The following is a 16065-nucleotide window of genomic DNA, read 5'->3' as shown; positions in this document are numbered from 1 at the left end:
TGGAAAGCCTTTTATTTTAATAAATTTTAATCTGATTCCTAATTCGATGCAAGCTTTAGTTTTGTTCTGAAGCTATTTCTTTGTGGCATTTTTATAATGAACTATTTATAATGGGAAATAAGCCACAATTTTACCAAAAAAAGATTTTATTAACGTTTCGAAGCCCAAATCGGGTTTCGTTGTCAAAATACAAAATACTACTAAAATAAACAAAAATGTTGTTGCTAAGTAAAAAAATTCTTTTAATAATTTATTTAATCTGGCTTATTTATATTGGCAATTCAGACGTATATTATACATTTTAAAGTAAAAGAATTTAAAATGATATCGTCAATATTTATGAGTTGCGTTCCTGGGACGACTTTACTAAAAAGATAGTTCATTCGATTACATGAAATCAATCCCAACTCAAGAATATCCGTCACAAAAAAATATCATCGCATGTGATCTGTCTTCAAAAAGACAACCAAATGCAACGTTGACAGTAAAATTCTCTCGTTAGAGATTCCATAGTAAATCACGAGGGAAAACCAGGAAAAAACCTCGTGATACTATCCCGACATCGTAAGTATTTGGTCTTACATTTAATTTACTTTCAGAAAACTAATACCAAATTCTGACTTTATATGTTTAAATTATAAATAATATTAATAATACATAGATATACAATATAAGTAGGTAATACTAAAATATAAAATTTTTACTAACTCGATATGTTATTGACTTACTAATCGTGGTATTTTCTTTCTATTGACTTCCTCTTTCAGTATGGGTACCCACATCCTACTGCATTCTACCGAGGAATTTGCGACACAATTGGTTTCATATTTAGCATAATTAGAGCCGCTTCTTTGATTTTTCTCTTTTTGCTATCTGATTCTTTCAGGACTATACTTGAACCTCTCCATTGAACTCTATGTTCATTATCCCATGAGTGTTGACATATTTGAGATCTATCGAATTCTCTATTTTTAATATAAGACTGATGTTCACCTATTCTAACGTTTAATGGTCTTGATGTTTCACCTAAATAAAATTGTTCTTAAAGCTTTAGTTTCTTAACCTAAAGGTACGTATAGATATGCGCGTCGCACTTCGCGCCGTGTGTACGCCGTGCGTTCTTGGCGCCGACAGAAGTTGTATCGTGTGCGCACCGTTTGTGTGCCACTTGAAAACACGTACTAACGCGTACTAATCTAACGAACCCGCCACGAACGCGTACCTCACACACGGCGCGAAGTATTCGGCGCGCATATAAGTATCTATACGTACCTTAATACAAACATTCTCGTCGACTTTTGAGTCGTATGCTCCATACAGAAATCAACAGCCAAAAAGTATTTTTATGTAAGGAATCCAAATCTGCAATAAAAATGGGGACTCCCATTTAAGATTTTAAAGTAATCCCCCACCTCACGTCCGTGGGGGTTCGTGTTTAGTGTCATTCGATAGATTTTTCAAAAATATTGAATACGAGCATTTTTCAGTTCTTCGATATGATGTTCATTTCGCGAAATATTGCGGTTTGCGTATTTAAAATTTTAAATTTACTCCCCACCCCTCTCTGTGTGGTGGTCGTGTTTGATATCAGTCGATAGATTTTTGAAAAATATTGAACACGTATTTTTTAATTTTTTGATCTCACGTTGCCAAACTTGTCCGGTACGTCTAAAGGTGGGAAACAATGAATTAAAATGTAAATTTGTAGGTTTCTATCGGTAAATTCCCCACCTTAACTAGTTTCATTTCTTTTTATCTCATAACTTAATATGTTTTTCATCTTTTGCGTTATTTTTCCAGTTATTAGCGCGCTCCTCACTGTGTACACAGTAGTCGGGTCCAGGGCGCCGTTTGTATAGATATTATTCACATTTCAAAATATAGTTCGGCGCTTAACGTGTTAACTAGCAATAATTTAAATGGTTATAAGATTAAGTTTTCAATCTAATGGCATATATAACAACATAATGTTACTCTACATCCCACCAGACTGAAAACAATGGGAACCTTCTCTGGTTACACCTCCGAGGCTTCTACAATTTGCAAGCCATACGGATGCTGAGACTAAGGATGGTGATTGAATTTTACGATTTATAATTCACGTCCCATCTGCTCAGCGCGGTAAAGTTCCAACGAGAATGGTTCCCTTTATACTCCAATCAGAGTAAACATGTAAATCAAAAATGAATAACCATTTTCAATTTCGTTGCAAAACGAAAATACAGCCTCATCATATTCTAGTCCAATCAGAGAGTGCAGCAAGCACCTCTACCGGTTTCGAAACTTATTAGTCTCTCATCAGGAGGCACATATGCTGCTCTCTCTGATCCAACCAAAACAAACCCCGGCGTGCAGTCACGGATTGCAACGAACGAAATGGCATAGATGCCCTAGAGCAGCATATGTGCCTCCCGATGAGAGACTAATAAGTTTCAAAACCGGTAGAGGTGCTTGCTGAACTCTCTGATTGGACTAGAATATGATGGGGCTGTATTTTCGTTTTTCAACGAAATTGAAAATGGTTATTCATTTTTGATTTACATGTTTACTCTGATTGGAATACGAAGGGAACCATTCTCGTCGTAACTTTACCGCGCTGAGCAGATGGGACGTGAATTATAAATTGTAAAATTCCCTCATCTTCCTTAGTCTCAGCACCCGTTATGGCTTGCAAATTGTAGAAGCCTCAGAGGTGTAACCAGAGAAGGTTCCCATTGTTTTCAGTCTGGTGGGATGTAGAGTAACATTATGTTGTTTTATATGCCATTAGATCAGTGATTCTCAACCTGTGGGGCGCGCCCCCCTAGGGGGGCGCGCTTTTAGCAATGGGGGGGCATGAAAATATAAAAAAAAACCTAAAACATTGACTAATTTACTAAAGTCAAAGCAAAACAAAATTCTGACAAACAAAAAAATAAAATACCCATGAACAAGGAGCTATACATAGTTATGAGCACTGAATACTAAATCAACAACTTTAATGTAAATTAGTGACTCCCTTGGGCCTGTTTTGCAGAGCAAAGCTTATCGAAACAGGGTGTAATATTAGAAATAGACGCTCTCAGTTCTTTCTCTATATTTAGCTGTGATCTATATTTGGTCTTTAAAGCAGCCATCGCGGAAAATCCTGTTTCTCAAAGGTAGGATGGTGAAAACGGTAATAGTATACGGAACGCTCTGATTTTCAGTGCAGAAAACTCATCATTTACCCCTGCCCAAAATTCAAAGAGGGCTCTAATATTAAACTGTTTCTTGATTTGGGCATTTGCTGTGAAGTCTATGAAGGTTTCTTCTTCTGCAGTAGAGAGCTCTTCGGGTGTAATTTGAAACAGATTCCCGACCCACTCATAACTATTAGGTGCGTATTAATTGGTCGTCGGCAAAAAAATGTCTTTTAAAATTTTTTGTCAGCATTGCTAAATGATTTTCAATGGTTACAAAAACAACTTTCACGTGTTGTTCTTCAGCCTGGTAAGTTTTAAAACATTCATCCACATTTTCAAATATTTCTAGGTTTTTTGCTTTAAATTTCTGCTCCACAATTTCAATTTTCTACAGAAAGCGGTAACTTTATCATTCATTTCAAATATATGTGTATTGGCCCCTTGAAGTTGTAAGTTCAAAATATTTAGTTTCTCGAATATATCAACCAAGTAACTCAATTTCATCAAAAATAAACCATCGTGAAACATCTAGGCTTGCGGCCTCTTTTCTTCTTCTAGAAAAATGGCGATTTCATGTCTTAATTCAAAACATGTTGTAAAAATTTCCCACGTAATAACCAGCTTGCCTCACAATAAAATAATAATGCTGAATGTACTGCATCCATGTCTTTGCAAAGTACAGAAAAGATTCTAGTTTTCAAAGGTCTCATTTTTATGTAGATAATTAACTATTTTTACAACCCTAGTTAGCACAATATTCAAGCCAGAGCTTCTCTGTTGATCATACAATGTCTCTATTTTTGCTTCATTTGTATAATCATTTAACATAGCAAATAATTCAAGCGAATTTGCTATCAATTCTATTGGTTTGCAGAAAAGTAGTTCTACTGCTGATCTGCCATCATAAAATCGAACGTAGGCAATAAAATGAGCATATTTATTGCTACTGTTGCCGCATCAAGCTGAATCTAAAACAGCTTTTCACGCAACTTCCTGATTAGCTGATCCTCTACATATTCAGCTATATCACCAATTCGGCGGGCAACAGTATCATTTGATAGAAGTATACACCCCAATTTTTTAGCAAAATTATCTCCAAACACAGTTTCTAGAATTTTGATTGTAGTTGGTAATATAAGATCTTCAGCAATAGTGTTAGACTTTTTAGATCTGGCTATTTAATATCAGACTTTATAAGAGGCAAGTAAAGCTATTTCATTCACAGTCAAAGTTTTTATTAAAAATAATTTTTGCTTTTCACGCCATTTTAATTTTAACTCGAAGAATTCTCGGGGTTTGTTAATGTACTCACTATGAAGCGTTTCCCAATGTCTTTTTAGTTTATTAGGTTTCATGCTGCTCAAGGTATATTATTATTGCATATATATATATATATATATATATATATATATATATATATATATATATATATATATATATATATATATATATATATATATATATATATATATATATTGTTATTGAACGAGGGGGGGGGCGCGGTGAAAATAATTATAGAAAATTGGGGCGCAAATGGTAAAACGTTGAGAAACGCTGCATTAGATTGAAAACTTAGTCTTTTGCTAGCAGTTGCCGCTAGGGCATCTATGCCATTTCGTTCGTTGCAATCCGTGACTGCACGCCGGGGTTTGTTTCGGTTGAAACAGAGAGATCAGCATATGTGCCTCCTGATGAGAGACTAATAAGTTTCGAAACCGGTAGAGGTGCTTGCTGCACTCTCTGATTGGACTAGAATATGATGCAGCTGTATTTTCGTTTTGCAACGAAATTGAAAATGGTTATTCATTTTTGATTTACATGTTTACTCTGATTGGAGTATGAAGGGAACCATTCTCGTTGGAACTTTACCGCGCTAAGCAGATGGGACGTGAATTATAAAATTGTAAAATTCCCTCATCTTCCTTAGTCTCAGCATCCGTTATGGCTTGCAAATTGTAGAAGCCTCGGAGATGTAACCAAAGAAAGTTCCCATTGTTTTCAGTCTGGTGGGATGTAGAGTAACATTATGTTGTTTTATATGCCATTAGATTGAAAACTTAGTCTTTTGCTAGCAGTTGTCGCTAGGGCATCTATGCCATTTCGTTCGTTGCAATCCGTGACTGCAAGGCGGGGGTTGTTTCGGTTGAAACAGAGAGATCAGAATATGTGCCTCCTGATGAGAGACTAATAAGTTTCGAAATCGGTAGAGGTGCTTGCTGCACTCTCTGATTGGACTAGAATATGGTGTGGCTGTATTTTCGTTTTGCAACGAAATTAAAAATGGTTATTCATTTTTTTAATGTTTATATTTGATTTTTCTTCGCGCCAATGCCAATGACAATGAGTGCCAGTGCCCTCAGTCGGTCTTAGTCGTAACTATTACGGCACGGAGAGCTCTCGATAGCCGCTCCTCTACTTTGAGCCTGTGAGACATACGACACACTTATGGCTTTCGTGAAGAGCAGCAGAACAGTTGTGTTGTGTCTTAACAGGGTGTGTGGACGTGATAAAAACCCAAAAAACGCAGGCGGTAGAAACAAAATCGGAACTACATACCTATAGAGGTAAGTAGGTATTTATAACCAATTTCCTAGGCTAAAACTATTTAAATTTCTTGTATTTTCGTGAATTCAAATAAATAATATTAGGGAGATAGTTCGTCAGCCCAATAGGTAAATACGTAAATATGTTTGATTCAAATTGAGACAGTCACCAGATGTCCCCACAATTTCTGTCAGGATCGCAACGTAACGCGTAACTAAGATACATCCAAAATGCATAGAAAGCAAGTTGGATACGATCCTATTCATAACACCCCAACTCGCTTACATATTAAGAAAAATAAATATATATGGAAGAATCTATTTAGAAATCGAATTAATGATGTCATGCTATTATATATATAATGTAATGTATATAGTAGCATGACATCATTAATTCAATTTGTAAATATACTCTTCTATTTATTTTTCTTAATATGTATGCGAGTTGGGGTGTTATGAATAGGATCGTATCCAAGTTGCTTTCTATGCACTTTGGATGTATCTTAGTTACGCGTTACGTTGCGATCCTGACAGAAATTGTGGGGACATCCGGCGTGACTGTCTCAATTAGAATCAAACAAATTTTCCTATTGGGCTGACCAACTATCCCTATATAAACAATGATAATATAGGTATTATCTAGTTAGGAAAAAAAGAGCTTTGCTTTAAGGGCCGGTACTTTCTGTCTCGATTAAACCCCGATTAGAGGAATTTTGCATGATAAAATACCTCTAACCGGGGTTTAATCGGGACAGAAAGTACCGGCCCTAAAGAGGATTATCTATAATTATGGGTGACAGCACGGGGGGAATTAACCCCCCCTGTGTTGAGATGTTAGATAATATAGAGGATACTGAAAATAATATAAGTTTAAATATGAAATTACTTAATAGCAATGATAATTCAAATACTATTAATAAAAATGAAACAAAACAAAAAAAGAAAAAAAAACATTCTTAATACACGAATACCGGCATTGTTTAAAAAAAGAATCCATTTTTAAACAATGATACCTGTCCATTTGAGGTATAAATGGAATCAAAAATGATAATGTTGGAAATTGTAGTTTTTTGAAACTAGCAAAATACATACATGATAAGAAAATCGGGAATATACTTAAACTAAATAAGAAAGGAAAAAACCGAATTAGCATTTCTTATCAAGAAATGGGAGGCTGCTAATAAAATTGTGTTAAATGAGGAAATCAAAAATGATGGATATGAATTGTTTATTCCGGCAAATAACGTAACTTGTTAGGGAGTTGTTAATAATGTAGATACTATCTCGGATTAGTTGTATCTCGGATGCTGACCTAATCAAATTTTCGGGATTAGCTTCGGTAAACATCCTAGGTTCTATATAGGACTTTGGACAGATTATCGGAGAAGAGTCCATTTTTGGGAAAAGTTATTTACCAGCAATTTTATTGCTGGAATCGAATCTTATGATTGTATATACATAGGTATTAAAAATATAGGCATGCAAAGTCCGCAGATAGTGTGCTATTTTTTGGTGTAGGCTTTTTAAATAGCGAGAGGTACATTACACAGATTTTTTTCTTTATACACTCTATTCCTTTCGCACTATATGTAGAAAATAATTTCATCTTAAAAGTGTAGTGGTATGATAAGACATGGCTTTCTCACGAATCGCATGTAGTCAGTTAAAACAGATATTAAAAGAGTAAACCCGTCTATTTTTATTGTTATTAAAGATATCAGAGAAATTAAATATTCACAAAATATGAGCCTACGACATATTATTGATGTATACCCATCTTTGTGCCTTTTCCTCTTTACAAGGTGTCTCAAACTTTTGTTTCGGTTAAAACACATGTTAAACTACAAAACCGTCTATTTTCTTTGTTTCTAAAGATATCAGGGACATTAAAAAAACAAAATGTTCACGAAACATAGACTGCAATACGATTCTTATGTATACTCACTTACTCACATATTTGTACCTCGTCCTCCCTACATAGGGTGTCTCAAACTTAACATAAGAAAACATTTCTTTTCTTTTTTTTATTTACATAAAGCCGCATCAACCACGGAAGGTTATTAGCGGATGTTGAACAATTAAAATATAATTATTACATTTTATGAAATAAATGTATATCTTTAAGATAATTAATTGTACTAAAAAAATTATAATTTAATATATTCTTCAGCTGACTTCTACCCGGTATAAGCACAAAAAAGATGTTTGAGTTAACCTTTGCACAACTGTGTAAATACTAAAGAAAAATCTAAAATAATAAAAAAATTAGAGGAATCCGTTAATCTGTTCACGAAAAAACAACTATGAAAATGAGCATAATTTTATATATCCCTAACTTTTGACGAGCAGTTTATAATTATTGTATAATGTGTGGCATAACTTTCTATGTAACATTTAAATTTAATCATATTGTAGATAAAATCAAAGCTGTGAGCAAAATATACACTGAATTGGCAAAATATTTTTTATGTGTACATGATATTTAAAAAAAAATAAGAATCAATCAATTAAACTTGGAATATTTGAAATAAAATCTAACACAAATTTTACAAAATATTTGTTAAAATATGCCTAAAATAATAACCGCCATTTCTTAAAATCAACTGTCAACTGTCACAACAGTCAATAGAGTTTTTGAAAATAGTAAACTGACGCCTGTTATGGGAGCGAGTTAATTTTAAAAGATTAAAAGTTTCAGTTCATTTACTTTTTTATACAATAACGTAAATATATATTTAGGAGACGCTTAGCACTAAGTACATAATTTTATATTTCATAGGTATTAATTTAATCTAACTTATCAACATTTTAGGTACTTATGAAGAAGTTGATATGAACCTCCAACATTTTTAATCGTATATACTGTAGAAGTTAAATAACGTCAAGAAGAAACTAGTTACACAACAACCGACTTTATCTCATCAATGTTTTAAGTAGAATTCCAACCTATTTAGGGATAAGCATTCAAATAACCTATATTTTTAATACAAAAAAATGGCTGAAGCTTCAACAAGTTCATTGGTGACATCAACCCCGATGGTTTCAGATCCAAGGAGACGTTCTATATTAGTTAACACAAATGCACCATCTCCACTAAGGAGATCTTTAAACACGTCATCACTGAACAGTTCATTTGTGGAAGTACCAAATGATGATGATCAAAGAGCGGCTAGAAGAAGCATTGCAAAGATTCAAAGACGTTTAACTAACGTGTCGCCTGTAAAATCAGTGAACTTGAGTGAATCGTTTATAAAGGATCAATATGTGGTGTACACTCATCTTTTTGCAGAAAATGTAAGACCAGTTTTTGTTTTATACTCCAGTTTTATAGTATATTTGATATCGTTCTGAATTCAGTCATTCTTCCATATTACATTTATCAATAACTAGATTTTGCTAGTCCCTTCATTCAACTCTGCCAAGAACATTCCTCATCTGATCTTTTCTCCATGTAAATCTTCATCATCATCATTGGCTCTACACAGGGCCGTTGAGAGGGATGAGCGGGCCCCGGTAAGAAGTGAAGAACAGGCCCTCGACAAAAAGTTACGAGCGAAAAAAATTGTTTAATTTTTATAGAAATAAAATTATCAATAATAAATAATAAAAAACATTTCAAATATAACTTTTTTGATTGGCAAAGATGTCCATAATTTTCGAAAAATGGCATGATTTTATCAAATCTTTCTCAATGCACAAAGTTGCTAGGCCAGTTAACCGATCCTGTTTGATTGTAGATCTCATAGCATTTTTTATGCGAGAAAAAAAACTAAAAGACCTTTTCCTTTTTGTGACTACCACCGGTAATGTGCAAAATATTTTTGATGCTATAATGACGTTAGGAAATAATGATTCCAATTTGGGATGTTTAATTTTATTAAGTAAATCTATTGGAGAGAATTGAGATTCACAAATACATATTCTCCTTGTATATCGCTCTATCGTCTTCTTTATAAAACTTGTGCAATATATCAATTTTTTTAATATTGGAGTTATCTTCATCTCAGAATGTTAATAAAATGTTAAATAGTGAATGAATTTCAATTGCTGCATTAAATCTTCTGGTTAAGTTGCGTATTATGCAATCTATGACAATATTAAATATTTCACAGCGAAATATTGCGTTGAGCTCAAAATTATCAGTTGCCTCAATACTAGGCCCTATATTTCAAAATAGAGGTAAAGGCATATTAAATATAGCTGAGCATTAACTAAACCCATTATGCACATAAAGTGAGAAGCAAAGAAAACATGACGCCGGGCCCCTTACATCGCTGGGCCCCGGTAAAATGTACTGGGCTATACCCCCCTCTCGGCGGGCCTGGCTCTACAACCTATGGTGGGTCTTGATTCAGTGAGAATTCTACCATAGAATTAATATCAAGATTGTATGAGACTTGAGTATATATCCTGAACTTACCCAGAGGGAGATCGCCTGCGCATTAGCTGTTTAGAAGGAAAAATTCGACCTTATTGAATGTCCAATTTTGTAATGAGTAAGAGTTCTCCCTCTCGGTAAGTTCGGGGTATGCTGCACAAATATGTCTATTAATCTAAATATCTCGGGTCTAGTTAATTTATCGTTTTTATTCTGCTTTATTTGACAAATCAGTCTATGACCTGTTAATTGTATTCCTTGAAAACAAAATTAGACCTTTGAAATATTTTTTTTTGATGTGAAGCTAATAATAGACCTCTGCATTATAATATGTTTTACAGCATTCTTTCTCAAGAGTATGAAATATAGTTTCACAATTCTATTTCACTAATTTAATTGTCAATTTAAATCAGCAGACTACAGTAAAATAGTCTTTACTATGATTTGTGGCTAATGGAATAAGTCAGATTGATTTTCAAATAAAAAAAAATTAAATTTTTGGGAAAATTTATTGTTAAAAGATATTATTTATAACTATTTGGTATTACCAAAATAGGTTCATCTTTTTGTTAGTGAGGCTTTCTCCTTTTTCTTTTTCTTTTGATCCAATTTTTGAAAAACTTACACAAACCATTACCTTTAAATTTATGTGAAGTATAGGTATAGAGATAGTAGAAACTAGAATGAGCAATAGTCTGACATTTTTATTTGTCATAATAATTTACATATTTTTATATTTTATACACGGTTTATTAATTTTTACAACTAAAATTATGAAAGTTTCTGAAAGAGGAATTCTGTATACACCAAATATTAGTTTTAGAAGCACACGACCTAGCAATAATTCAAATTTGTTTAAAGCAAAAAGAGAAATTTTGAAATTTTTGGAGGTAAGGGACAAACATTTAGTTCTACTATTTCCAAAACTCAGACAGGATAGGGTAACTTTAACTTTTTCAATATGGTTGCTCTACAAATACAATTTTCATTTACAGCTTTGATGAGCGAGCGCTGTACTATTACGTCAATTAATCTTAATCGTTCAGGTTCTCTCACTGTAGATTTTTAGGTATTTACATAAGTGTTTTTTGTAATAAGGAAATAATATTGTAAATAATACAGCCAAAAAACAATTCAACAGAACGGATATAAACTACTGCTCCACCAGTTTGATCGTAAAGTGCAAAATTTTCCCAACACTGTACACAAGCCATATACAAGCAATTACTCCACCCGTTGTGAATGGGTTAAAATAGAAAGAAAAAAATATGATATTATGTATAGAAATATTTGTAATAAAAGAACTGCAATCTTTCTACCGTCTTGTGGAATCTGCAGTTATTTTCAAGTGAAAACCTTTTTATGTTGGGAATCAGCCCCTTTTGTTTTACATATTCTGGGGTTTTCATTCTTCTACATTCACTTTTATCTGTTACTAGATATTTCCTGCATTTTTTTTCTCATGTTTATTATGTCCTCTTCCCTATATCTTATGGTAGTATCATTGTTTATATAGGGAGATAGTTGGTCAGCCCAATAGGTAAATATGTTTGATTCGAATTGAGATAGTCACCTGATGTCCCCACAATTTCTGTCAGGGTCGCAACGTCAACATGCATAGACACCAAGTTGGATACGATCCTATTCATAACACCCGAACTCGCATACATATTAAGAAAAATAAATATATAGAAGAGTATATGGATTTAGAAATCGAATTAATGATCTTTCATTATTTTAGAAAATAACCTCCAAAAATGCCTGGAAATTACAAATTATTGATATGCTCAAACCGCTCTGCCAGAAATCTGGCAAAGATGTTCTACAAGTAGCAACTACCTCAATAGATATCAGTGCAAAGGTCTATGGCATCAGAGTTGATGATGTTCACTCCGAAGGATTAAAGTTAGCCAATAATATGGCACGAGTAGCGAATACTGATGAGCCAGATAATGGTAGGTGAAAATCTATTGTTCTTAATTGAAAATTATGAAAACTATATATTAAAAATGTCCTTAAGATATTTCTTACTATACCTTGTTTCTAGGAGGAGTAATTCTTTACCACGCTGTAATGTTTGTTTGTAATTGGTCCAATCCCAGGCAAGTTTGAAATTTTGATACTATGTATTGACATTTATGAAATTTTCACACTTAAAATTTGGTGTTTAAAATTCATGGTATCAGCGATTTTTTGTGTTTTCTGCGTTATTCCTTTAATTTTTAAGCTGCATTAATATAAAAAAAGAATGTGTGTGTGTACTTTGTACGCACGTAAGAAGTTATACTTCTTTTACATATTATGTGATTTTAACGAAATTGATATAATGTACTTTAAACAGTTTATTTATATTTCATTTAAATATTAAACGAATTTTAATACTTACTACTTTCCAAAAATTTTTATTAAGGCAATACCAAAAATTTTAAAAAATAAAAGAATAAAACGCACACGAACACATTGAAAAATGCCACAAAGAAAAAATGATTTCTGAACGATAATAATTGTTGGCAAAAATTTTAAATACGCATTTTTTAAAAAAAATTATACAACAAATATACTTACAATCATAAAATGCATAAAAAAATAAAAACTTGCATCGGGATTCGAACCCGCGAATTTGGGGACGCTTTGATTCGTAATCGAAGCCTAGACTCACTCATCCAATTACACATTATTTGTCATGTGGAAAAATAGGGCAACTGAACGTTTTACTGTTTGACAGTTGTTCTGAATTTACCTAATCAAATTATGTAGTTTGATTTTTGTGGAAGAAAATATTAAAATATGACAAAGCAGTAAGAAAACAATATATTAGATGAAGATTGGTAGAACTTTTGTCAATTGGTAATCAAATTAAGTATGTAAATCAAAGCATTACATACCTACTAGATAAATAAATCTACGCCAAAAAATCATAATTTAAAAATAAAAATCGGACCTAATTTCGGATTTCTCTCTAAAATCCCCATTCTTGAGAAAATAAATTTATTCCAACCTAATCCAAATGTATAATTACAATATGATTATAATAAAAACTACTTACCAAATTAGAATGAGTTTTCCTTGTCCAAAAGTCCAAAAATATATATGAAAACTATTTAAAAAGGCAGTATAACTATTAACTAACTTTTGTTTGTTGTTTCTTTTCCCACAAATTTCAAAACGCAACAACCATAAATAATCAAACCACACATAGAGAAATAAAAACAACATTCTTTTTATTTCTCTATGAAACCACAGCTGCCATATTGAATAATTTTTGACATGTCATTTGAACATCCAATCAGAACAAAGTTATAATGCGCATGCGCCCGGATCGTAGTTTTTAACATATAAAAATTCACCCTCATATCGCACGTAAAGAAGTATAACTTCAAAAACAATTATTGTTTTTAGAAATCTTCAACAATACAGTGATGAGCACATTAATCATCATCATCATCAGTAGCTCGACAACCCTTTTTGGGTCCTGGCTTGTTCTAGGATTTTCCACCATTATGTTCTGTTCCTTGCTTTGTTCTTCCAGTGGGTAATCTCAAGTGTTTTCAGATCTTGTTCCATGTATCTAAGTTTGGGTCTTCCCTTTGACTTTCTCCCTACTGGTGTTTGCCTCATTATATTTTTTTGGTGTTTCAGTCTCCAACATCCGTTCAACATGGCCCATCCAGCGCAGATATCTGATCTTTATGGATGTTATGACGTCGGGTTCGTTGTATGCTGCGTATAGTTCAAAATTATATCTTCTGCGCCATATGTCATTTTATTTCACCCCCTTATATATGTGTCTGAGGATTTTTCGTTCAAACGTACCTAATAAGTTCTCATCGCTTTTTGACAGTGTCCATGTCTCTGATCCATATATAAGGACCGGTTTAATCAGGGTTTTGCATATTTTGCATTTGGTTTTTCTCGTGATGTTGTTAGATCTTAGATGTTTAATTAGTCCATTATATGTTTTATTAGCAGTATGTATTCTTCTCTTAACTTCTTCGCTGACATTGTTATCTGTGGTAACTAGTGAACCTAGATATGTAAAAAATTTTACGCTTTCGATGTTATAGTCTCCTATTGTCAGATTCTGTAGGTTTCTTTGGCCTGTCGATTTACTGGCCTTCATGTATGTGGTTTTTATTTCATTAATATTTAGGCCAGGGTTGTTTTGTTTTAATCAACTGTTTTAAACATGTTTTAAACGTTTGCTTATGTTTAAAACAGATTTTGTTTAAAACCCTTAAATTAAACAAGTGCTTTTTTTTTCATTTTCTTTATTAATATAACATCAAAAAATTCTCAAATACATTATATAAACTTTTTAACATATATATTATTTATTTATTAATAATCTGAACACAAAAAAAAATTGGAAAACTGAAAATATTTTGCAAAGAAGACAATTTCTCAAAACTGTTTCAGACTCATAGTAATCTTGTAATTTAAATCAGTCACGTCATAACTGATGGAATTAAGCTCTTTAAAAATTGAAACCAACTTAGCAGCTTTGACATTGCCTAGCCGATTACGTAGTTTGGAATGGTAAACCTTATGATGAGAAGAGTCTTTCTATGTTGGCTGACAATGCAACAGCTGTGTGAAGCTGTTGAGCAAGTTTCAATGCTGTAGTATACCTATTTATATTTTTCTTAGAACGCCACCATGCCAATGGTTTTACATTCTCAATATAGGTGTTTAGAGAACATATGGTGTAAAGTGTGCACACTTTTCCTGGTAATAATAATAATCTAAAATGCTTCTGGATGATAATTTATAATGGATGGAGGATAAGTTTATTTTCAATAAAGCGATGATCAAGCAAATTTGCCAAAAAATGAGCTGGGGTCACCAAATCATTTGCATGTTTAAAAAAACACTAAGCACCACCAGAAACAGCACAAAATAACTGACAATAGACGTTATTGCAATAGCCAACTTGTAATGCGGATTTATAAATAGTAAATAGTCTGGGGTTCCCCAGGCAATAGCTCCTAATTTTGCAATTGGTTTTCTTATCTATTATTTAGTAGAATAATAATAGATCAAACACTTTCAATTAATATTATGTTTAGGAAAATATGATTTAAACAATGTTTTCTTCTAAGTTCTATTTGTTTAAAATATAAAATTTAAAAACAAAAACATTTTTAAAGCAAAAAAACGTTTAAAACAAAAAAACATGTGTTTTAAACAAGTTTTATTTGTTTAAAACATATAATTTTAAAACAAAAAAAAAACATGTTTAAAACAAAAAAAAAACGTTTAAAACAAAAAAAAAACGTTTGTTTTGTTTAAAATTAAAAAAACATGTTTTTTTGCAACCCTGATTTAGGCCACTGTTTTGTGCTGATCTTTCTATCGCATTAAATGCTTCTATCATTTCTCTTTTGCTTCTAGCTATGATATCAACATCATCTGCAAATGCCAGTATTTGTACACTTTTTGTTATTATTGTTCCTCTGGTGTTGACTTTTGATTTGACTCTCTAATTATGTTTTCTAATGTGCACGCTAATAACCGGCAGAATAACGCAGACGATGGAAAATCTAACGGAAAAATGATGGAAAACCTGAAAGTTGTGAGATAAAAAGGAATGAAATTTGTAGAGGTGGAAATTATCGATATAAACGTATAAATTAACATTATATTACATAGTTTCCCACCTTTAGACATAATGAACGAATATGACAACTGTCACGGTGATAGGAGAATTTTATAAAATACTCCCGTCACAGAAGGTGACAAACTATGTATTGTAATGTTAATTTATACGTTTATACCGATAATTTTCACCTCTACTAGTTTCATCTCTCTTTACTTCGTAATGTATTATGTTTTCCATCTTTTGCGTTATTCTGCCGGTTATTCTCATCACTGTATATTAGTATAATGTAATATTTATGGATTACCATCGAAGGTTTACATGATCAACCAAAAAAGAAGATGAATCTGGTGATTTTTCTAGTGACATTATTGGGTGTGAATC

The 16065-nt window shown here is 32.6% G+C and overlaps 1 protein-coding gene across 2 annotated transcripts in view; it reads left to right on the top strand.

The window, feature by feature from the left end:
• The first annotated feature begins 8320 nt into the window (after positions 1-8320).
• LOC114335235 (condensin complex subunit 2) overlaps positions 8321-16065 on the top strand; it is a 66920-nt gene continuing 59175 nt past the window's right edge. The window contains exons 1-3 of one of the 2 annotated variants that reach the window (XM_050655307.1): positions 8321-8463; positions 8520-9001; positions 11827-12040. In XM_050655307.1, coding sequence (XP_050511264.1) covers positions 8702-9001; positions 11827-12040 — 514 coding nt within the window. In that variant the 5' untranslated portion in view covers positions 8321-8463; positions 8520-8701. Of the gene's footprint in view, positions 8464-8519; positions 9002-10811; positions 10976-11826; positions 12041-16065 lie in introns of those variants that run through there. The other variant, XM_050655308.1, reaches the window with a different exon arrangement.

Source organism: Diabrotica virgifera, chromosome 7 (assembly GCF_917563875.1).
Source record: "Diabrotica virgifera virgifera chromosome 7, PGI_DIABVI_V3a".
Lineage (NCBI taxonomy): Eukaryota > Metazoa > Arthropoda > Insecta > Coleoptera > Chrysomelidae > Diabrotica > Diabrotica virgifera.
The sequence above is the reverse complement of the archived record's forward strand: the minus strand, read 5'-3'. Positions and strand labels throughout refer to the sequence as shown.